The sequence below is a fragment of the Chrysochloris asiatica genome, unplaced genomic scaffold (genome assembly GCF_000296735.1).
Source record: "Chrysochloris asiatica unplaced genomic scaffold, ChrAsi1.0 scaffold00161, whole genome shotgun sequence".
Taxonomy (NCBI): Eukaryota; Metazoa; Chordata; class Mammalia; order Afrosoricida; family Chrysochloridae; genus Chrysochloris; species Chrysochloris asiatica.
Window position 1 is genome coordinate 2291682 of NW_006408679.1, and position 25369 is coordinate 2317050.

Below are 25369 nucleotides of genomic sequence, written 5' to 3' on the forward strand. Positions count from 1 at the left end.
GAGGAAGGAGAGCATCTGGGTTAAACTGATTATATTCAGAGGTGATTCAATGGGGCTGCCACTGATCATCCCAGGGTCTGCATATGCTGTCCCCAGCAGTTTTTCTCTAAATATTTGATAGAATTATCTAGTAAAGCCATCTATGCCCAGACCTTCTTTCATTGAGTGTTAAAATGACATGATCAGTTTTTTCTTTTGTTATAGGTCTGTTCAACTTTTCTAGTTCAGTCTGTGTTAGTTTATGTAGGTAGTATGTTTCTAAAAATTTGTTCATTTCGTCTAGATTTTCAAATTTGTTGGAGTACAATTCTTTATAATATTCTGTTAGTATCCTTTTTATTTCCATTGGTTCAGTTATGACATCAGGCATTTCATTTCTTACTCTTGTTATTTACATCTTCGCCTTAATCTATGTTAGATTTGTCAGTGCTTTGTCAATTATATTAATCCTTTCAAAGAGCCAACGTCTTATCTTGTTGATACTTTTCATTGTTTTTCTGTTTTCTGTTTCATTTATTTATTACTTATTTTCTTCTGGTGGTTGTTGACTTAATGTACTGCTCTTTTTCTAATTGATAGACTAAGGTTTTGATTTTGGTTCTTTCCTTTTGAGGGGATGTGTGCGTTTATTAGTACAAATTACCCTCTGAGCACTGTTTTTGCTGTGTCCCACAGGTTATGGTAAATTGTATTTTCATTATCATTTATTCAATGAATATTTTCATTTTTTTTTATTTCTTTATTATTCAGTTGTTTTTAAGCAGTGCATTATTCAATTCCCATGTTTGACTTTTCCCTCAATTCCTATTGCTGATTTCTAATTTTATAGCACTGTGATCTGAGAAGATACTTTGTAGCATTTCTATGTTTTAAAATTTACTGAGGCTTGCTTTGTGGCCTAACATATGGTCTGTGCTCAAGAATGTTCCATGGGGCGGGGGGAATCGTGTGAAGATGCTTGGCTGTTTTTTGAATCTTGGTTTTCCTTGCACTATAATACAGAGTAGACACTGGAGGGGAAGAGAAAGGAATCGTCAGAAACATCACACTAGAAGGCTTGTAAGTCTGTCTTCTGCCTATAACTGATTGGAATACCTAAATTGGGGCTACAGTGTACCCAGTGAATGAGGCTTCTTGAGGAGCCTTTGCAATACATAAAACTATAGGTAGAAACCCGAACCACATCCAGATCTCCAGAGATGAGAAATCTCCACTTGAAAGGACTAGCAGACCAGCCTGGAGCGTTTAGAAGAACAAAAGATACTTCTTGAAAGAAAGACCTACAGGAAAAATACAAAACAATAGAGGCAGAGGAACTGTTACTACAAGAACAAACAAATTGCTTCCCTAGGAAACATCAAGGCAAGTGGTTGGGTCCTCTCAATGCAAACCCCCTTCCAAGACTAAGACTCAGTGGAAATACACGCTCTGATTGGTGACCACACGCATCACCGATAGGGGGAAGAGGGGTAAAAGCAGCAATAAAGCGGCAAGCTAAGCCTTACAATGTTCAATGGCTTTCTGTGGACCCAGTTAGGGACCTGCTTGGCAAGCAGTGAGAGGAGACCTGGGGACTCATGGGCCCAGAGTTAGTGGCATGGCCACAGAGGACTCGAGTGGAGAGTGGAGCTACCGGCTGATGGGAAGAGAGGGCATGGGCACAAGAACACCCACACTTGCAGATAGTACCCACGTGACCTGGACCAGATGACTAGATGATCAGAGCTCAACCAGGAGAAGAAAGAAGAGGGAAAAAAAAAACAAGAGAGAGTGAGCTGATAACAATCTGATGAACTTGACCTATACCTATGGATGCAGTGACTCAAAAGAAGGAACAAATCCTTACAGCAAGAAGCATTCCCACCCCCTCCACACGCAGAGTGGGCAGAGATGGACAACTTGGACATTGGATTCCCAAATAGGGAGGAGGGGACTACAAAGGCAAGAAGTGACTGGCTTTCAAGAGGGAACCTAGAGCTAGAGGGCATGGAGGAAGGCAGAATCTCCAGTGAGTACTATCCAATCTGTCTAGGCGGAGCTGATGAAATGAAATACAGATGGGTAAATCGTGATACTGTAGTGAATAATGGTTATCAGGACTGATTATGAGGGTTGGAAGTGCAAAAGTAGACGTTTTATAGCAAGGAAGGGAGCGATTGTTTCTCCAGGCTAGGAGCAGAGGTCTCTAGGACCATCAACGGAGAACAGTCGAGAGCGGGACCGTACCCAGAGAACCGGAGATCCCTGAGATGGAGACAGAGACGATGACGTGGAGTGATGAAGCAGCTGGGGACTTTGGATCCAGAGAGTGAGAGGGTCTGTGGGCTGAAGACTGGGGGGGATGGGGGAGGATAGGGGGCGGGTTTCTAGGATATACCCTTTGGTCGGCTGATGATGCATGAAGGGGATTGGAACCATGGCAATGAAATGGTATACGATGGAATGAATGTGGGACTGAAGTTCTCTCATGTAAACATGTAAACTATCATATAATTCACAATAAAACATTTTTAAAAATCCATTTTGTCAGAAATTAATATTGCCACTCCTGCTCATTTTTTGTTCATCTTAGCTTCATATATTATTTTCCATTCTTTGATTTTTAGTCTATTTTTGTCTTTGTATATAAGGTGTTGTCTCTTTTAGACAGCATTATTGAAGGATTCTATTTTCTTATCCACTCTGTTATGCTCTATCTCTTAACAGATGCATTTAAACCATTTATTTTCAGCATAATTATCAATAGGTATGAATTGATAGCTTTCATTTTGCTGTATGTCTTCTTGTGGTGTTGCTGGTTTCTTAATTCCACATAATTTTCTGTGCTGAGTTCATTTTGTTTATGGGGTGTTTTTCTGTTTTTTGTTTTGTCATTTTCCTCATTGTTGTTTTAATGTTTACTCAATCTTTATGATTTTCTTCTTTCTTATTTTGATGAGAAGGTTTATTAATTTTCTTTAAAGTTATTCTGCATTTTATTCATGTATTCCCCAGTTTAAAGAAGTCTGTTTTATCTTGTAATCCTCTTTTCTCCATTTGAAAGTTCTGTAACTACCATATCCCGTCATTTTACCTTGTAGTCATCTTCATTATAAATTAATATCTCTGCTACCTATTTTTAGTCTTGTAGGTTTGTTTTATTTTATATATCTCTATATCTGGGTTAACTTCTGGGTGGTGTTGTCATGTATGTTAATCTTAGGTTGTTATCTCTTCTTGTTCATTCTCTGTTTATACTCCCTTTAATATTGTTTGTAAAGTCGGTCTGTTTATTATAAATTCCTTTAATTTCTGTTTATCTGGAAATGTCCTCCTTTTGCTGTCATGTTTGAGGGACAGTTTTGCTGAGTATATGAATCTTCATTGCCTGCATAGTTTCTGCTAAGAAATCAGAGCTTAGTCTTTGTAGATAACTTTTTGGTTCTCCCAAGCTGCTCTCAGGATTCTTGTCTTTGGTTTGGGAAAATGTGATGATTATATGTCTTGGTTATTTTCTTTTGGAGTATTGAATGCTTCTTGAATACTTATCTTCTCTTCTTTCCTGATGTTAGAAGGGGTTTTTTTGTGTGTGTATTTTTCTCAACAGCTCTTTGACAATTTTTCTGAACTTTTCTTTGTTTATTCCTGTTCTGGAATTCCAGTCACCCATAACTTATTCCCCTTGATGGTGTCACACATAATTCTTAGGATTATTTCAGATTTTTTTTTTTCTGATTGTTCTTCTAGTAGACCAGTATTAAGAGAATTGTCTTCATACTTACTAATTCAGACTGCCATTTATTTAGATTTATTCATTTGTCCTTTGAATGTACTATGCATTTCTGGAATTATAACATTAATCTGAATTCCTATTTGCAGATTTTATATTGTTTATAATTTTAATGTATTTTGCCAGTTTGTTCTTGTAGTGTTTTCCTGAAGTTTTTTCAGTGTTATCCTTTATAGTTTTCTCTACCTTTTCTCAATCTATTGAAGGTACCAAAATATAATTCTTTTGAATTCTTTACCAGTTAGTTCCAATATTTTTTCTTCTTCAGAAATGTTTTCTGGTTCTGCATTTTTGTCACATATTTGAGCCACTCTGTCTTGTTTCTTTGTGTGAACTGAAATTTTCTGTTGCCTTTGAGATATTGTGGTCTTGTTAGATTTGTATTGAATTGGTAATTGCATGTTAGTGTGGCCTTGGGCACTCATCACCTGCTTCTTGGTGGGTCTGATTATAGAATGGAAGCATGTGCACAGTTCTAGGTTTGCCATTCATGCTGCTCATTTCAAGGTGAGTTTGGTTGCTGTTGGCTGTTATCTATCACTGTCAGTTATGTTATATAGGAGCTGGTAGTGGATCTTGCCAGTGGGTTGGCTGCAAAAATTATGGTTGTGGTTGGGCTGTATTGTGGAGCAAGAATAAAAACACACACACACACACACACAACACAACAACAAGCATAGCAAAAAACAAAATTATAAAGGAGAAGAAAAAAGCCTATCAGCAACAGCAAGAAAGAAGAATATAATAACTAAAAAGAGGAAAAAGTGAAAGAAAAATAAAATAGCAGGAGATAAAGAAAGAAAAACAATATATAGCACTAGGAAGAGGAAAGAAGTAAAGAGAAAGAGACAAGAGAATAGTAATGAAAACTCAGGAGGGGAAAAAAGTAAGAAGAAGGAGAAGGGGAAGCAGAGAAACAAGAAAGAAGAAAAGTGAATTAAAAAAAAAAAAAAAAAAAGTGAAGAAGAAGAGAAGGGGAAAAATAAAACAATCAGGGCCTGGACCCATAAAGGAGAAAGCTGTTTGTTGGAGTGTGGGGGCTGAGGGGCGTTCCTGCTAGCCAAGGAGCTCGTGAGGTGGGAGGGGTGAAAGGGTGGCATGCCTGATCCTAGATAGAGTTCCTGTAGGCCTAAGTGTTGTTTATAGTCACAGCAAACTCGAATGGTGGCTGGAGTCAGGGTCTTTATTCCCAGAAGGAAAATTTCAGGCCCAGTTCAGGTTGGCTGGTTATGAGAGTCCATCCTTGTCACCAAGGGATCAGCTCTGCATGTTCTGAAGAGGTTGAGTTCACCTGCTTCCAGGTGCCAGAGTGGTGGCTCTGACCTCTGGTAGAGCAGAGGCTGTGCTCAGGGTAGATAAGGATGAAGGTGGCTACACCTCCACTCACCTGGGAAGTGTGGGGAACAAGATAGAATCTCACCTTTCTCATCCCCAACTACTAGTGTGCATCTGAATCATCAAGCCTCCACCCAGATCCAATGCTGCTCACAAAAGTTAAAGATGGATGTACTGAGTCAGGTCAACCAACAGTTCAGCCATCTATTACCTTTCTCTCCACCCTTCTTCTCCAAGTCAATATCCAATCCACTTCTCTATCCTTTCCTCTGAAGCTCGGGATTCTAGGATTATCATCTGTATCTGTTGCATTTGGTCTCTCAGATCTTTGCTATAGAGGGTCTATGTAGTCCACCATATTGCTGGAAGTCCTAAGTTGTGAATTTTAAAGAAGGGTAAATTCTTCCATTTTCCCCAAGTTGCCTTCCTTTCTGAATAGCTCTATCATCAATCAGCACCTATTTAACCATTCCCTTGAGGAAATGTTAAATTGGCTCTCTTCGTTAGGGAAAAAAATGGGGAAAGATTTCAAGAAACCTTTAATAACTAAAGACCTAGAAAATCACTGGCTGAATAAAATCAGTGTCTTGTCTGATATGCCCTCTACATTTTAAAGATAGTGAAATTCTTGTGAAAGTTCTGCTGCATCTGTGTCAAGGAGAAAAGCCTAGTGACATTCATTGCCCCATCAGAGCCTATCTTTGAGTTGTGTGTTTGTGTGTGTGTGTGTCTGCATGGGTATATGTGAATAGAGGCACGTATATTTCAGAATAGCATTAATTTTAATCTTTTTTGTAATTACACACATCAGTCAGGTAGGGGTCAGTCATTGGTTTCCAAGTATTTGCTGTTGTGAATGTTTGAAAAATGTTTGCTTGCATAATTTATGTTTCACTTCTAGCTGTCTGCTGGCAGGTATTTGTTTTAAGGCCACACACAACCTATTTATCAGACTAAGGATTTGAGAAGGCTTTTATTCATTTTTCAAAAATGGAAGTTACAGCTTGTACTGAAGATGTCCTTTCACAAAAAAAACATTGAAACTTCAAGATAATGAAAGCAGCTTGTCTTAGAAAATGGCTGTATGCGGGTCACCTCAGTTCAAACCATGATTATATTTTTCTTGTGTAAGTAAAATAGTGAGCCTTGGTCTTGCTCCCTCCCCAGAACTAACAAATGGTTTCTTTGAAAGGAATGTGAGTGAAGAGGAGAATGAAAAAAGAGACGTGGGAACCTATTCTACTGAAAAGGTCTCTTACCACTAGTAAGTGCTGCCCTGTAAAGATTTTCCACCTCCTTAGGGAAGTTTTTGGTCAGATGATAAGTCCTCTCTTAAAGCTAGGTTGCTACTAAGCAGGTGGGAAAGCAGTTAGTCATTTGGAATATGGAAGGATATAAACAGAATTTGCATTTTAGTAGAGCAGAAGGAAATCCATAAAAGAAAAGTACTTTAAAAGATTTACAAGTAACATATAAATACTTACAAATTAATCATGCACAAACCAAGTATAGATGTACTAAGCAGCTGTATATATTAAATTGCAGCAGAAACTGGAGACTCAGGTGTGATCACTCTTGAGGAAGCGCTTCTCCAAAGTAGTGTAATGAATGTTTTGAAAGTGAAAAGACTCCAGGAGTAATCTCAAGGGAGAAGGAGACTTTTTAGTCACGTTCACCATAAACCCATTGTATCTGCCAACTAAATTTATGAGCAAATCAAATGCGTGATTTGTTTCAACAAAGAGAAACAGACAAATGAATTTGATTTCTCAAGAAAGCTGTGTCTAAAACTTCCTTGTTTCTTGCATTCCATTTGAAAATGAAATATATTTGTACCGATTATTGACATGGCTCAATGTTTGCATAATGCCAGCGAATCTGAAGTGTGAGTGTGCCCCAAGAATCACGCTGGAGGCCCTTAAAATTTTCTAATATTTGGCAACCCATTAGAAAAATTTAATAGAACCTTCCAGGGGTTTATTACAATTCCATTTCCATAAACATAGATATGTTTTCATGTACAAAATGAGTCTTAACAGTTACTTCCTCCACATTCACTTGGGTTTCTGACATCTAGTGGGGTTTAGGTTTCCAAGAACAGATGGGTTTTCTATACTTAGCATAATTGCATAAATTTCTTATTTTCCATTCAAAAATATATGACCAAACTCTTGGCTTGGGGAGTTTCACCTTCTCTAAATGCCTCTCTTTTAAGAAAAATAATGCTGATCACAGACTGTCACTTATGCTTTGCTTCTCTATATACGTATATACATATATATATATATACACAGAGTCCTGATGTGGTGCTGTAGGATAAGCACTCAACCTCAAGGTTGGTTTGGACTTCAAGGTCAGTGGTTCAGACTCACCATCCACTCCTTAGAAACACAATTCATGGTTGCTATGAGTCAGAACTTACTGGATGGCACCTAACAACAGCAATATATGTATATGTATGTATACAGTCTTGTAAACATGGCTCCCTTCAAAGGCTGCCAACATCAAGGAACTGAAGAATGAAATTAGCCATAGACAACAGGAGGTTATTAACATCTCCTGAATTTTCTCATTTGTTTTTTATTTTGGTCTGTTCATTTTTGGTTTGCTGTTAGTATCACAGTTTTGCTTAAAAGTGGAAACTGCTGTCATTTCCTTTCTCAGGGGGAAAGCATTGGCCTTTGCCATCCTTGTCTCCCCCTCCCTTGCTTACTTATTGCCCATCTTCTCTGCTGCAGCCAGACTTTCCCTCTTCCCTCATTTCTTTCACATTTTCCTTTCTCTCGCTCAGTGGTGAAGAATACAAACTTAACTCATTTCAAGTTCTTAAATCATGAAAAGACAGGAAAAATGCTGAGCGAAATAGTGAACCAATTGCAGATTTCATATAATGTTCATACTAAGAATAAGTGATAGAATTGCCCAACTTCAGATTTATGATGAATTTATGATAAATTATGACATATTGATTGAACAATACTATACCTACATCCATCTTTTATTTATTTTTTTACTCTTTGAATTCTGAGTTAGTTGTAAAAACCAACACAGATCTCTGCCTTCCCGGTGACAGCTAAGTATTTTCTTCTTTCTCACTTGCTTTGTTTTTCTGAATGTTCCTTAACTTTGTTAAGGAACATTCTGAATGTTCCTTAACTGTGGGTTCATGCACTGGACTGCAAAGTTGGTTTGAACTACAAGGTCAGCAGTTCAAGCTCATGAGCCACTCCTCAGAAACCCTATACAGGGTTGCTTTGGGTTGGAACTGACTCAATGGCACTTAACAACAACAACAAATGTTTATGATATCCAGAATCAAGATACAGCTGCTTAACACTGATGAAGTGTTATGTTCATTATCCTTCATTATCTTTCAGGATAATGCACTGGATCGTAAGGTCATTTTGAACCACAAGGTCAGTGGTTCAAAACACCAGCTGCTCCTGAGAAACCCTATACGGGGTTACTATGAGTTGAAACTGATTCAACGACACTTAAAAACAACAACAAACACTGATGAGCTTCCTCATCTTGCCAAGTTAGAAAGTATTTTGCTGCCATACTGTCATTGCCCCTGTCAAAATACTTTTACCCTAAAAATAATAAATGTACTTCACAACTCCAGTATGACTTAAGCTGTTCATTATATTTTTATTAACAGAAACCTATTTTGCAAGCCTTAGTGTGGCACTGTAGGATCAGCACTGGACTGCAAAGCACAAAGCCAGCAGTTCAAACCCACTAGCTGCTCCTCGGAAACCCTATACAAGGTCATTATGAGTCAAAACTGACTTGACAACACTACACAATAGCAACATTATTTTGAATGAATCAGAGCAAAGTTTCTTGTAGCTTTTTGGCACCATAATTATTTCCAAGGAGAAATTAGGACTAAATGTTTGTAAGCCATTTTCAAAGAATTATAGGAATATGTAGTAATGTTTTGTGTAACTAATCACTAAGTTCTCCTCCTGAGCATTTTTTAACACAGGATTCAGTAAAGAAGATGGCTAAGCCTAGGGTAATACACCCAGAATACTACCTAAAAACGAGGATGGCGAAACTTTGTCTCACATACCTTGATCATGTTAACAGGAGGGACTAGTCCCTGGAGAAAACCATCATACTTGGTAAAGTAGAATCAAACAAAACGAGGAACACCCTCAAGGAAATGGATTGACACAGTGGCTGCAACAATGGTTGTGATGATGGTGCAGGACTGGGCAGTGTTTCGTTCTGTGGTACATAAGGTCACAATGAGCTAGATTTGACTCAACAGCATCTAACAACAAATACTGACTTCTTGGGCAATTTTCTTTTCAATCCAACTTTCTCAGTTAGAGAATGACAGTCGTTCATATTGACCTGCTTCCCAGTTAAATGGTTGCAGTCATTGCTGAGCAACTTTCCAACTGATAAATTAGTACCTTGCACAGAGAAAACGATTGCTGGAGCGTAACAATGGAAAAGCACTTTACAGTGGCACCACTCAGCAAAAAACATCTACTTTACTCAACGGAGAAAAAAGTGTTCATTACTATTCAATAAAAAATAAATGATCCTGCTTGAAGTGTTCCCTGTATTTTTCATTCAGCAATGTGAATCTTTGGAAATTTTAAATGGAAATTTAATTTTGTGTAGGAGTCAAAGGAAGAATTGACTTCCAATCCCAATTTGTCAGTGGGATAAATATTATTTTTATCTTCTTGACTCAGTTTAGTCTATCTTGTAATGTGTATACATACTACATAGTTCTGTCTTGCCTACCAACATACACACACAAACCGATTCTGATTTGTCACAACTCTATAGGGTTTCCAAGGATGTAAATCTTTACAGTAGCAGAAAGCTTCATCTTTCTCCCACAGAGTGGCTGGTGGATTTGAACTGTTGCCTTAGTGGTTATCAGTCCAGTGCTTATATTACAGGCTTCAAATACCCTTTAAAGAACCCAAAAGGCAGCAGTGTTTATACCACTACAAAGATCAAGCAGCCACAGGCGTTGTCCTGAATGATCTGGTTTGATTGAATAGCATCAACTAGAGTAGGAATTCACCTTCCTTTGGCCTTGGTGGTGGTGGTTATGTGCCGTTGAGTCGGTTCCAACTCATAGCAACCCTGTACAGGGTTTCTGAGGCTGTAAAGCTTTATGGGAGCAGAAAGCCTCATCTTTCTTCCGCAGAACAGCTGGTAGTTTCAAACTGCTGACTTCAGACTCTTATTTTCCATATGGTTGTACTTCAGTCTTGATTGAAAAATAATCCAATATTTCCAAATATTTTTCTAATGGCCCTTGCTAGAAATTTGTCATTTCTTCTTTATTGTTGTATATTGCTTCTGAATGATACCGTAACAGGAATGAGCACAATGAAAACAAGGAAGAAGGGAGGGATGGCAACCCAAGGGTAAATTATCCTAAGAACGTACAGCTCTGCAATGTTCAAGATCTCCTCACATCACAAACCCACCTCAGGCCTTCTGGGCAAACCTCAAGGAAGGATCGTAAACATTCACAATGTCTTTTATTCTCTTCTCCAAATTGTGTTCATATTTATAATATTACCTGGTCCTACTGAGTTGGTTCCAACTCATGTGTTACCGAGTAGAACGGTAAGGTTTTCAATGAACATGGAGTTTTCTATGGCTGATACCTTTACAAAAACAGATAGCCAGGCTTGTGTGTGTGTGTGTATGTATTAAATGGGAATTTAATACACATGCACACACAAAAAGCACTGGTGGTTTTGAACCACCAACCTTTAGGTTAGTAGTCAAGCACAAACCGTTTGTGCCACCTAGAGGCTTTTTTTTTTTTTTTTTTGGCAACACATTGTTGGTAGTGGTGGTAAGTGCCACCGAGTTGGTTCTGACTCATAGTGACCCTGCCTAGGGTTTGCAAGGAGTGACTGCTGTGTTTGAATCACCGACCTTGTAGTTCAAACCAACCTTGCGGCCCAGTGCTTTACCACACAGCACCACACAATACAAGACACTGCAAAAAGAAGGAATATACATTCAAAATCCAACCACTTAATCACCCTTTTTTTCCCTCCTGTTTCCATCAATCATTGCCCCTAAGCCCATCTATTTTTTGAAAGCTGTAAGTGGAATGGGCCTAAAATGAACAAAATTATATAAAGGATCATACTATTTATAATATTTTGTCATCTTTTTGCACTTTAGCCATAAAGTGAGCATTTCTAGTATTGTCTTAGTTATTTAGTGCTTCTGAGGACTAAGGTGCACCTGACCCAAGCCATGGTATTTTCAATAACCTCATATGCATGTGAAAGCTGGACAGTGAATAAAGAAGACCGTAGAAGAATTGATGCTTTTGATTTATGGTGTTGGAGGAGAATATTGAAAGTGCCATGGGCTGCCAAAAGAACCAATAGATCCATTTTGGAAGAAGAGCAACTAGAGTGCTCCTTGGAGGCCAAGATAGCCAAATTTCATCTCTCATACTTTGAATATATTGTCAGGAGGGAGCAGTCACCTGAGAAGGATATCATGTTTGGTAGGGTGGAGGGTCAGTGAAAAAGAGGAAGACCCCCAACAAGATGGATTGGCCAAGTGACAGTATCAATGGACTCAAACATGGCAACAGTAGTGAGGCTGGCCCAGGATCGGGCAGTGTTTCATTCTGCTGTGCATAAGGTTGCTATCGGTTGGTACCGACTCAATGGCACCTAACAACAACAAAAACAACATAACAGAAATACCACAAATGGTAGTCATTTTGTTGTTGTTAGGTGCCATCGAGTCAGTACCGACTCATAATGACCCTATGCACAGTGGAACGAAACACTACCCGATCCTCAGCCAACCTTACTGTTGTTGCCATGCTTGAGTCCATCAATGCTGCCACTTGGCCAATCCATCTCGTTGGGGGGTCTTCCTCTTTTTCTCTGACCCTCCCACCCTACCAAACATGATATCCTTCTCCAGCGACTAGTCCCTCCTGACAATATGTCTGAAGTATGACAGATGAAGTTTGGCCATCCTGGCCTCCAGGAGCACTCTGGCTGCACTTCTTCCAACACGGATCTGTTGGTTCTTTTGGCAGCCCATGGCACTTTCAATATTCTCCTCCAACACCGTAACTCAAATGTGTCAGTTCTTCTATGGTCTTCCTTATTTACTGTCCAGCTTTTGCATGCATATGAAGTTATTGAAAATACCAAGGTGGCTTGGGTCAGGCCCACCTTAGTCCTTAAACTGACATCTTCGCTCTTTAACGCTTTTAAAAGGTCTTGTTCAGCAGATTTGCCCAATGCAATATGTTTGACTTCTTGACTGCTGCTTCCATGATTGTTGATAGTTGATCCAAGAAGAATGAAGTCCTTGACAACTTCAGTCTTTTCTCTGTTGATAAGAATGTTGTTTAATGGTCCAGTGGTGAGGATTTTTGTTTTCTTTACATTGAAATGTAATCCATACAGAAGGCTCTTTGATCTTCATCAGTAAATGTTTTAAGTCCTCTTGACTTTCAGCAAGCAATGTTGTATCATCTGCATATCACAGGTTGTTAATGAGTCTTCCTCCAATCCTGATGCCACTTTTTTCTTCATAGAACCCAGCTTCCCAGATTATTTGCTCAGCATGCAGGTTGAATAAGTATGGTGAAAGAATACAACCATGTCGCACACCTTTCTTAATTTTAAACCATTCAGTGTTCCCGTGTTCTGTTTGAACAAGTCATTAGCAAACAGAAATTTATTCTATTACAGTGTATGAGGCTAGAAGGCTGAATTCAGAGCACTGGCTCTAGGGAAAGGTTCTTGTCTCCTTTCAGCATTCCTTAGAGATCTCCATGTGTCTTGACGATAGTCATTCCTTGGATCTAGTAGTTTCATGGGTCCAAAGGACCCACTCCACTCTTGGCTCTTCTTTCTTGGTGGTAGTAGGTCTTTCTTTCTCTGTTCACTTCTCTCTCCTTTTATATCTCATGAAAGATCGACTTAAGATACAACCTTATCCTGTAGATTGCATCAAACCTCATTATCATTGTAAAAGTGAGAATTTTCAATGCATTGGATAATTACATCAGGTCTGGTTGCAACAGATGGTATCATGGAGTTGAGTGTATTCTATTAGATCTCATCAAGGAGGTGATAACTACATCTTAATTGCTAAATCACTAAGAATCCTGGCCCAGCTAAGTTGACACAAAACCTTAAGTATCACAAGTATCAATGAATATTTATCTACAATATCATAAAAGACAAACTAATATATTCATTTATATGACTCTGTAATAATTTATTGAGAATTTATTATAAATATTTATTATAAATTTATTATTAAAATATTCTAGCAGCCTGAGTGGCTCATCATTAATTGGGTATTATCTAACCCACAGAGATAAGCACTGGACTGCCAGCCACAAGGTCAGCAGTTCAATCCCACCAGCCACTTCTTAGAAACTCTATATAAGGGTTTCTAGGAGTCAGACCCAAGTCATAGCACTTTACAACAACAGCAATCAAGAAAAAAGAAGAGACAACATATATTACAAATATCAAGAATACAAACGTGAACATCACTACAGAGCCTAAAGACTTTAAAACCATAACAAGGGGTAGTATGAATAACTAGGCTCACAGATGGGGTGACCTAGATGAAACACAAATTTCTTTAAAGACACCAGCTGACAAAGCATAGCCAGAAAAAATTAACCTGAATAGAACTTTATATATTAAAGGAATTTAATTTGTAGTGAAATCCTGCTCACAAAGAAAATTCCAGGCTCAGTTGGTCTTACTGGGGAATTTAAGGAAGAAGTAATAGCAATTGTACGAACTCTCCCAGAATATAAAAGAGGAGGAAACACATTCCAACTCATTTTATGAGGCCAGCACTATGTTGCCAAAGCAACACAAATACATTATAAGATTAGAAAACCTACATTCCTCATTGTTGTTAAGTGTCGTAAAGTCAGTTCTGAGGAGCAGCAAGTAGATTTGAACCACCTACTTTATGATTAGCTGTTGCTATTGTTAAGTGCCATTCAGTTCTGACTCATAGAAACCCTGTATAGGGTTCATGAGGAGCAGCTCCTGGGTTTGAACCACTGACTTTGCGGTTCAAACCAACCTTGTGGTCCAGTGCTTATCCTATAGCCCCAAACCAAGACTCCAGTTAGAAAATGCAAAATTCTCAGCAAGATACTAGAAATTAGAATGCCACACTATATAAAAAAAAGTTAATGTCATCATGGCCAAGTGGAATTTATCCCAGAATGAAAGCCTGTTTCAATATTCAAAACTATTAATATAAATTAATGTAGTATATTAATTAAATCAAAAGACAGAAAAGCAAAAGCATACAATTATCTCAACAGAATAATTGTTAACGTAGTTCAGCATCCATTCATGATACTCTCAGTAATAAAAGGGAAATTTCCTAATCTATAAAAGCTATCTGGAAAAATCTTACAGCTAATATCGTACAAAGGAGTCCCTGGGTAGTATAAACGGTGTTAATGCTCCCTGCTAACTGAAAAGGTGCTGGTTAATTTTATCCAGAGGTTTATTCTGAGAAATCAGCCACTGAAAGTTCCATGGAGCACAGTTCTATTCTATCATACATGAGGTTGCCGTGTCAGATAGATTCACCAGCAACATAGTGTAAGATTGACTCTGTTTTCCCTAAGGCCAGCAACAAGGCAAAGGATAGCTGTTCTCAACAATCCTACTGGGCACTGTACGAGAAGGCATAGCTAGTACAATTATTTATTCATTCGGCAAATACTTATTGAGCATTTACTGCATGCTAGGCATTGGAAATACAGCAGTCAATAAAACAACAAGGTCATAGTTCTCAATAAGAGACAATATAAATAGACAAATTAATTGACATTAGAATATATCCATCTTCTTAGACTATCCACTCTCCCTGAGGGAATCATCTTCTCTTATAGCAACAGCCATTCATTCTATAGTTCTCATATTTATATCACCAAATCTGATCCCTCCCTTGAGCTCCAGATTCAAAGCCACCAACCCACTAGTTGGCGAATACACAGCATAGTGGTTAAGAGTTTATTAAGATTCTGGAGTTGCACTGTTCCATTCCTTACCAAGTATTTGGACATAACTGCACTGTACTTCAGTTCCCCCCTGTGTTAAATAGGGATATAATAATTGTATCTAACTAACATGACTTTTCTAAGTACCAGCAGAAGTAATGAAAATAAAAATTATTAAACAGAAAGAACTATGTAATTTTTTTATTGATAAGTAGATGAAGAAATGCATAATCCCTCACTAGAATCCGCTCTCAAAAAAATATTTCTACTGTTAAAGGTTTCCCTTGATGTCCAAGTAATGTGTGTGAGAGGGCCAATAAATAACATAGGAGCTCTGGTAGCGTAGTTGTTATGAATTGGGCTGCAAACCTCAAGGTCAGCAGTTCGAAACTACCAGATGTTCCACAGGAGAAAGATGAGGCTTTCTGCTCCCGTAAAGATTTATAGCCTCAGAAACCCTGTATAGGGTCGCCATGAGTCGGTTCCGACTCCACGGCACATAACCACCACCACCAAACTTTACAGAAGCAGAAAGCCTCATCTTTCGTCCTATGGAACAGCTGGTGGATTCAAACTACTGACCTTGCATTTAGCAGTCCAACTAACCCACTATACCACCAGGGCTCCAATAGGAGTAGTAGCTGTTGTTCTTAAGTGCCGTCGAGTCAGTTCCGACCCATAGTGACCCTGTACAGGGTTTCCAAGGAGCAGCTGATGAGCTTAAGCCACTGACCTTGAGGTTCAAACTGACTCTGCAGTCCAGTGCATTAACCCACAGTGCCGCACCAGTAATAGTAGTAAATATTTGTTATTCTGTGTGTCACTGCCCTAAGTAGTGACCGTTAACATTTTTGTAAAGTGAGATAATGATAATAATAATACATATAGGGAGCAGTTCATACTTATGGGGGTCTGAGACCAGCTCAGACCACTGCGTGAGTTACTCGAGGGAAAAGCGGGGATCGGTGATTAGGTAAGGGACACATGCTGATGGCAAGTGACCAAGTTTATTGTAGCAACGTAGTTTATATAGTACTTTTGCATTAGGTCATTGTTATTCTGCCTAGTTACAATGTTTTCTATAGCAACAAGGATATGATTACCAACCAGGATATGATTACATAAGTATAAGCATTGTTATAGCAGCACTGAATCATGTGATGTTTTGGTTAGTTTAAGTTTCCTTTTCTCCGAAATGGCTCAGGTAAATTCACCTGTAAGTTTCTAGTGCTGACATAACTGTTGCTAGGTAAGTTTGGTTTCAAGATAGTCATGAGCCTTGGAAGGCTCTGGCTTCCTACACATACTCACCAGCTGATTCCTTTTACCTGCTGATTTGTGTCTTAAGTTTCTTCTTCCTAAGACTTCAAATTTAAGAAGTAGGAATGTTTACACTTTAAACTGTGTCTGTGTATCTGTCTGAGTTCAATCAGGAGACAGAAACCACATAGTCTTTAAAAAACGGGAAATTTAATATAAATGTTGTTGTTGTTAAGTGCTGTGGAGTCTGTTCTGACTCATAGTGACCTGTGTGGGTTTCTGAGGAGTGCCTGGTGGGTTTGAAACACCACAAGCGGTTCAAGCTGACCTTGTGGTTTTCAGAAGTAGATTGAGGCATCTCTGGGTGAATTTGACCCTCTAACAGTCCAGTTAGCAGTCAAACACTTAACAATTTGCACTTAAGAAAACCAAGGTTCAAAAGGAATTTGCTAGATTGGAGAATAATATTTTGTGATTCCTAATCCTGGGTTCCTTTGAGCAATCAGACTGTGCAAATACAACATAAGGTTCATTTGTAGAATTAAGGAATATTGTGTGTGTGTCTGTCTGTCTGTCTGTCTGTCTCTGGGTTAATTTTGAAATAAGACCTCACTCTAAGATTTTTACATTCTTTGCTGTCTCTTTACTTAGTCGTGCGCCTTCTAGCAAGCATTATTTTTCCCACTTGGTAAACAAAGAAAATAAGACATCAAAAAATGGAATATAGGCCACCGATTGTGGGAGTAGAGGGGCAAGAGAGTACATTTCAGACTATCTTTGAGCCTTGAAGTTCAACTCTAGGAACAGAAATTTCACCTTGAAGGCAGAAGCAAAATCAAGTTAGAGCTTCTAGTAATTAAAATTTCCTGCAGCAACTCAGAATATAAATCAGCAGCCTTCTGGGTAAGTTATAGCTATTCACAATTGCAGGTTCTTTCGTTAAGGAAATTAAAGAAATATGTGTTCACGTTTCTGTAAAATCATGAGAACAACAATCAGACATCTGAAAATGATCACTTGAGCTGCGCTTAGGCTAACTTGTATTAATTATTCTGAATTACAGCAAAGAATGATTTCTCTCCTCTCTTGTCCCTACTGACAAGAGCATCCATCAGCTGTCTGCTATGGTTTATGCATCTCCAATAAAACCCACCAAGGCAAGCCTGAGCCCCTTGATGCTGACTCTCATGTCCTAGCTGAAAAGCATCTTTTTCTTTTGTTTTCTTTTCTCTTAATGCATTCCCTTTCATAAACTCCTCCCACTAATTCTGAAAAAATAAAGAAAAATGTGGGTTTTTTCCATGTCGTTACACATTTCCCCTAATGTCAACTTCTGACTTATGACAACCCCATATACAATAGAATAAAGCAGGGTCTGTCCTGCACCAACCCTCTGATTGGTTGGGGATCAGACCATTGTGAATTGTCATTGGCTGATTTTTTTTAGAAGTAGGTCAGCAGGATTTTCTTCCTAGTCTGAAAGCTCTGCCAAAACCTGTTTGGCATCCTAGCAACACTGAGAGATGGTCTTTGGCTGTGTGTGACGTGCTCTAGCCAGGAATTGAACCTGGCTTCCTGCGTAGAAGAGGAGAATTCTAACACAGAATCACCGAGTCCCACACAGCTAACAGTTGTTGTGGTTGTTGTTAAGTGCCGTCGAATTGGTTCTGACTCATAGCAACCTTGTATAGTGTTTCTGAGGAGCGGCTGGTGGGTTTGAACCACCGACTTTGCAGTTCAAATTGGCCTTGTGGTCCAGCACATTATCCTGTAACACTACACTCCATAACTAACAGTACTAGGACAAAAAAGAAGAGAAAGCTCACACACACAAAGTTGGATTTGGCCATCACCACCAGGAACTTCTCATCTGACTGGTGCTACATTTTGTAAATAATTCTTCCTAAGGATGAAATATTAGACTAATATTTGAGTGTTATAATCTCAGCTTCCCCACTTACTAGTTATGCATTTGGGCAAGTCTCTTAACCTCCCTATACCTCATATTTTTACATATATAATGGGTTTGTTGTTGTTAATGGGTTAGTGTAAGATTAAAGTCAAGTCATACATGTAAAGCCTTTAAAACAGTGTCCGGTGCACAGTGAACATTATAATAAATTAGCATTGCTTCTGTTGTTATTTCTTCCTAAACAGTAGGTTAATAACATCTCATAGATTATATGTTTTTGTTGTTGTTAAGTGCCATCAAGTCAGTTCTGACTCATAGAGATCCTGTGTAGGGTTTCCGAGAAGCAGCTGGTGAGTTTGAACTGCCAACCTTGTGGTCCAGTGCTGATCCAAGTATGTTTGCCAAAGTCTCTTATACTTTATGGTGTCCTATTGCAAGGGATCAAATGGGATCATTGATACCATTCAAGTCTTTAAAAAATGCTCTAGGAGTTTTGCTTTTTTATCAGGAAGTTCCAGGTTTTTGGAAGATCTAAGCCTCTCGTATGTCCTTGGATTGATCACCAACCCTATACTCCTTTGTGGCAAATAAAAGCATCTCTTCCTGAGAAAAAAATTTCCCCAAAAGAATAACTAGCTGGCAAATCTCCAGCTTTTTCAAGATGATGATATTCAAACCATTTGACTTATTTTCAGACAGTTTAGACCATCTATGGGGTTGCACAGTGAAGTGAAGTCAGGGAGGCCCACCACATACCCCATAGACATGTGGCTGGGCATCAGACCGAAATGAGCTGAGCAGCCTACCAGACAAGGGCTTGATTTTAGGCAATTGTTAGTTATCATCCATAGAGCCATTTCCAACTCATGGCAATCTTATGTATAACAGAATGAAGCATTGGGCAGTCTTGCACCGTCTTCATGATCATTGATATGGGTGAGTCCACTGTGGTAGACCACCTAGGGGCTCACTTGCCAACACTGTATCGGACAATATTCTGTTGTGATGCATAGCATTCTCATTAGCTAATTTTCACTAAGGTGTGTCATAAATTGTAAGGCAACTTGAAGACAGCCTCAGCTAAACAACTAGAACTGTAGTATTTTGTTCCTTTTATAATCCAGACATAGAAGTTTTTCAGAAGCCCAACTCTGTTATTTCCTCCAGTGTCAGCATCTTACGAATCAGGCTGCAAACCTTAAGGTCAGCAGTTCAAAACTACCAGCCGCTCTGTGGGAGAAAGATGAGGCTTTCTACTCCCGTAAAGATTTACACCCTTGGAAACCCTGTACAGGATCGCTATGGGTCGGAACTGACTTGACAGCACTTAACAACAACAACAACAACAGCATCTTAAGAAAGTTTGTTTATAAAACTTTTTATCTGCCTGAAAACTCTGCAAAACAAAACCTAGTTTATTTTTTTCCATCTTCAGTGTACTTCAAAACATTTGTGGGAAAATTGAATCCAAAGATAATGGAATTTTTCCATGAGCTTTTGAAGTCCCCTTCGTATAAAATAGAAAAAGTGCTTGAGTCATTGTATGGTTCAGAGGTAAAGGTTTGCTTGCTCCACTGCCTTCAGATTCTAAAGATATAATATAATATAATATAGCCACAGAGCAGAGTGATGTCAGGGATTGCAGATAAAAGCTCACAGAAAGTCAGCAGCCTAGTTCACACAATAAGGCAAAAGGAATACAAGTGACTGGAGAAATCTAAATAGAGTGCACAGAGGCAGTGCCCACTTCCATCTTAATCTTGACAAATAGACCATAAGACAAGTGCTGACAATGTCCATAAATATGCCTCCTTTTATCTGATCACACCTAAAGGGACAAACACCATTCATAATTGTGGTGCCATTAAATAAGCATTTTTATTTTCTGCTTCTAGTTTTTCCATTAACTTTTTGTGGTGGGGAAGTGGGGTGGGCAGGAGTAAGGAGTAAAGGTTAGAGTTGGGACTATGACAAGGTCTTGGCTAGGCCTAGAACTTCATTTATTGTTAGGGTTTGTGGTTAAGACTTGTTAGTGTTAGGGGTGAGGGTTGGGCTAGGGCTAGGAGTAAAGACTCAGTCTAGTTTTCAGGGTTACGTTTAGGCTCATTTTTATTTATCTTCTTTTGTTTTTTCTTGAAATCTATTTGATTACTTCTTCATTTAAATGTTCTTTACTGGATTATTCCCTCTTCATAATTTATGTTTTTGTTGTTGTTACAACTCTATCTCTGGTTCTCTGTTTTCAGTCTTATAGATCTGTTTTACTCTGCATATTTCCATATCTGGGTTGAGTTCTGGGTGATAGTATCATGTGTGTTACTCTCAGGTTGTTGTCTGCTGTTGTTTGTTCTCTGTCCAAAGAATTCCCTGTAGTATTTTTTGTAAGGTTGGTCTGGATTTTACAAATTCTTTTAGTTTCCATTTGTCTGAGAATGGCTTAATTTCATTGTCATATTTGATGGACAATTTTTCTGGATATATAATCCTTGATTGGCAATTGTTTTCTTTCAGAGTTTTATATATGTCATTACATTGTCTTCTTGTCTCCATGAAGAGGAACAACTTAAGAATTATTGGCATTCCGGAACAGGAAGAATCAGAGAAGTCCACAGAAGATATAGTGAAAGAGCTTCTGGAAGAAAATTTCCCTAACATCTTGAAAGATGAGAAGATAAACATTCAAGAAGCAGAACATACCCCAGGAAGGATAGACCCCAAAAGAAAATCACCAAGACATATAATAATCAAGCTCTCCAAAATCAAAGACAATGAGAGAATCCTAAAAGCAGCCAGGGAAAGAGAAATGTTACTTACAAAGACAAGCAAATCAGATTAAGCTCTGACTATTCATAAGAAACCATGCAGGCAAGAAGACAATGGGGGGAGAAAAAAAGAAGACAATTGGGTGACATACACAAAATCCTAGAAGAAAAAAACTGCCAACCAAGAATCATCTATCTAGCAAAACTGCCAATCAAATATGATGGTGCAATCAAAACTTTCCAGGATAAACAGAAGCTAAGAGATTTTGTCAAAGCCAATTCAGCACTTCAAAACATCCTAAAGGGAGTTTGTTGGACTGAAAACCAACAAGAACAGACAACAACCAGAGATTGACAGGTGTAGCAACACCACTTGAAACTCAGATGACGGACAGCAGAGTCCAGTACAAAACAAAATTACAACAATGAATTCAAAGGAGTTGGGAGGTCAACCGAAGATCAAAATAATAACAATGTCAAAAAAGAGGAAAATGTCAGAACAGATATCCAGGCGGTGAGAAGGTCAGATAGATTACAGGATGCAATAAATTGTCTTGAATGGAGGGAAAAGTTAATGCACTACAAGATAACCCCAAAGAAAGTTAACACTTCACAACTTACCATGAAAATGAACTTCCAAGCAGAACAAGCAAACATGAAAACTGAGAAGAAACTGACAAACTACTGACCTCGAGATTATCAGCCCAACTTTTAATCACTATACCACCAGAGTTCCTCATGGACTATATAAAGCCTGCAAACTCATTTGATCTGGCCCTGTCAAGGCAACTGTAGTTCCACCCATCACATTGTTGTTGTTAAGTGCCAAGGAGTCGGTTCTGACTCATAGAGATCCTGTAGAAGGTTTCCATGGAGGGGCTGGTGAGTCTGAACCGCTGACCTTGTGGTTCAAACTCACTTTGCTGAATAAGAAGGGAGTTTAGTACCTGCTTGCTCCAAGTCTTTAGAATTGCCATCACAAACTCCTCAACTGAGTATTCAGGTCATAGAAAGCAAGTCTATTTTTGCAGGTTTTTATATGGCCAGAATTTCACTTTGCCTGGTTTGGTTGATGAATTCAAAATCATATGCAATTTTTATAAAGTGATACTGGACTCAAATGAAGCCAGTACAATTATATTCCTGGGTGTATTTGGTCAGAGGTCAGAAAACCTATATTTAAATCCTTCATCTACACTGATTAGACATTGAACTTGGTCAGTATTTTTGCTTGCCAGTGTGAGTTTGACCTTTTCTAGCTATTCACTGAGAGTAACTAATAAAATCATCTGTCTCTTCTGCTGCAATATTCTACTAGACTTTTATGCTTAAGACTTGTGTCATATAAATAATAAAAATAATAATTGCTAGCATATTTTAGTGATTAAAATGTAATACAGCAACTCAAAGGCCCTTACATGTGTTAACTCTTGAAAGTCTCATAACAAATGTTAATGGATTGATTTGTTGGTGTTGTTGTTGTTAAGTGCCATCTAGTCAGTACCAATTCATAGTGACCCTATGCACAACAGAATGAAACACTGCCCAGTCCTGAGCCAACCTCACTATTATTGCTACATTTGAGCCCATCTCTGCTGCCACTATGCCAATCCATCTCACTGGGGGGGTTTTCTCTTTTTCTCTGACCCTCCACTTTATCAAACATGATAACCTTCTCCAAAGACTGGTACACCTGACAATATGTCTGAAGTATGAGCGATGAAGTCAGGCCATCCAGGCTTCCTGGGAATATTCTGGCTATACTTCTTCCAACACAGATTGCTTTATTCTTTTGGCAGACCATGGTGCTTTTAATATTCTCATCCAACAATATAGCTCAAATGCATCAATTATTCTACACTCTTCCTTATTCACTGTCCAACTTTCACATGCATATGAGGTTATTGAAAATACTATGGTTTATGTCACGTGCACCTTAGTCCTCAAACTGACATCTCTGTTCTTCAACACTTTAAAGAGCTCTTATGCAACAGATTTGCCTAATGCAATATGTTGCTTGATTACTTGACTGCTGCTTCCATGAGTGTTGATGGTTGATGTGAGCAAAATAAGTTATTGACAGACAACTTTAATCTTGTCTCCATTTATTGTGATATTATTTACGGAGCTCTGGTAGCATTAGTGGCTATGAATCGGGCTGTGAACCGCAAGGCCAGCAGTTCGAAACTACCAGCTGTTCAATGGAAGAAAGATGAGGCTTTCTGCTCCCATAAGGATTTACAGCCTCAAAAACCCTGTACAGGGTCACTATGAGTTGGAACCAACTCCATGGCACATAACCACCACCCACCATTTATTGGTCCAGTAGTGAGGATTTTTGTTTTCTTTATGTTGAGGTGCAACCCATATCAAAGGTTGTGGCCTTTGATCTTCATCAGTAAATATTTTCATGTCCCCCAAAATATGAGTTGGAATCCCTTTACCTGTGGCTGTAATCCTGTTGGAAAATAAAGTGTTTTTTATGCTAATGAGGCCCTATCAGTGTAGGGAAGGCATCTTGCTGATACAGTGGTTATACACTCAGCTTCTAAATGAAAGGTTAGTGGTTCAAACCCATCATCAGCTCTGCAGAAGAAAGATATGGCAGTCTGCTTCTGTTAATTAACAGCCTTAGAAACCCTATGGGACAGCTTACTCTGTCCTTTAGGGTCTCTTGAGTCAAAATCAACTAGATGGAAATGGTTTGGTTTAGTTATTTATTTTAAATCAGTGTGATGTGTGCCCTAAAGCTACTGAGTTATAAAAAGAGTGGATTAGACACAGAAGCAAGATAAATGGATGTGATAGGACAGACGCTATTTGTGGATAATGGAGACAGATGACACCATGATCTCCAAGAATTTCCAGATATTTGACGCTAAAGTAGACAAAGAAGGAACTTCCCCTAGAACAACACTCTGAATTCAGATTTCTAGTCCCCTGAACTGTGAGAAGATAAATTTTTGTTCTTTAATGCTGCCCTTAGGATATTTCTGTTATGATAACAGTGGTCGCGGTGGTTATGTGCCGTGGAGTCGGTTCCTACTCATAGCAACCCAGTACAGGGTTTCCAAGGCTGTAAATCTTTACAGGAGCAGAATACCTCATCTTTCTCCCATGGAACAACTAGTATATTCAAACTGCTGATCCTGAAGTTAGCAGCCCGATTCATAACCACTACACTATGATAAAAGTAGATACCGATTAAAGACCTAAATGTGAATCCCAAAATTATGAAGGTCATCAATGAAAAAATAGGCACAAATGTGAGGGCACTAATTCAGGGAATACACAGACTACCAAACATTTTGAAACCTACACAAACAAAAGTAGACAAAATAGATGACTGGGATATACTAAAAAGTTAAAACTTATGTGCATCAAAAGACTGCACCAGAAGAGTAAAAAGGAAACTGACAGAATGGGAAGAAATATTTTGCAACCACACATCAGACAAGGGACTCATTTCAAAAATATATAAGAAACTACAACACCTCTACAAAAAAAAAGACAAATAACCCAGTTAAAAAAAGGCACAGGACATGAATAGACACTTCATCAAGGAGGAGATCTGGGTAGCCAACAAACATATGAAGAAATGTTCACAATCCTTAGCCACAGTTGTTGTTAGGAGCCATCATGTCGGTACCAACCCATAGCGACCTTATGCAGAGAAAAATGAAACACTGCCCGATTCTGGGCACTACTGTTGCCACACTTGGGTCCATTGATGCTGCCACTAGACCAGTCCATCTCATTGGCTGTCTTCCTCTTTTTCTCTGACCCTCCACCTTACCAAACATGAGATCCTTCTCCAGTGACTAGTCCCTCCTGACAATATGTCCAAAGTATGAGAGACGAAGTTTAGCCATCTTGGCCTACGAAGAGCTGCATTCTGGTTGCACTTCTTCCAAGATGGATCTATTGATTCGTTTGGCACCCCATGGCACTTTCAGTATTCTCCTCCAACACCATAACTCAAAGCATCAATTCTTCTATAGTCTTCTTATTCAGTGTCCAGCTCTTGCATGCATATGAGGTTATTGAAAATACCATGGCTTGGGTCGGGTGCACCTTAGTCCTCAAGCTGACATCTTTTCTCTTCAACGCTTTAAAAAGGTCCTGTGCAGCAGATTTGCCCAATGCAATACATCATTTGATTTCTTGACGCTGCTTCCATGAGGGTTAATAGTTGATTCAAGAAGAATGAAGTCCTTGACAACTTCAATCTTTTCTCCGTTGATAAGAATATTGTTTATTGGTCCAGTGGTGAGGATTTTTGTTTTCTTTACATTGAGATG

General features: G+C 38.7%; 1 protein-coding gene across 1 annotated transcript in view; it reads left to right on the top strand.

Moving 5' to 3' along the window:
• The first annotated feature begins 16329 nt into the window (after positions 1-16329).
• PLD5 (phospholipase D family, member 5) overlaps positions 16330-25369 on the top strand; it is a 66348-nt gene continuing 57308 nt past the window's right edge. Inside the window, exon 1 of the mRNA XM_006871156.1 lies at positions 16330-16338. Coding sequence (XP_006871218.1) covers positions 16330-16338 — 9 coding nt within the window. The remainder of the gene's footprint in view (positions 16339-25369) is intronic.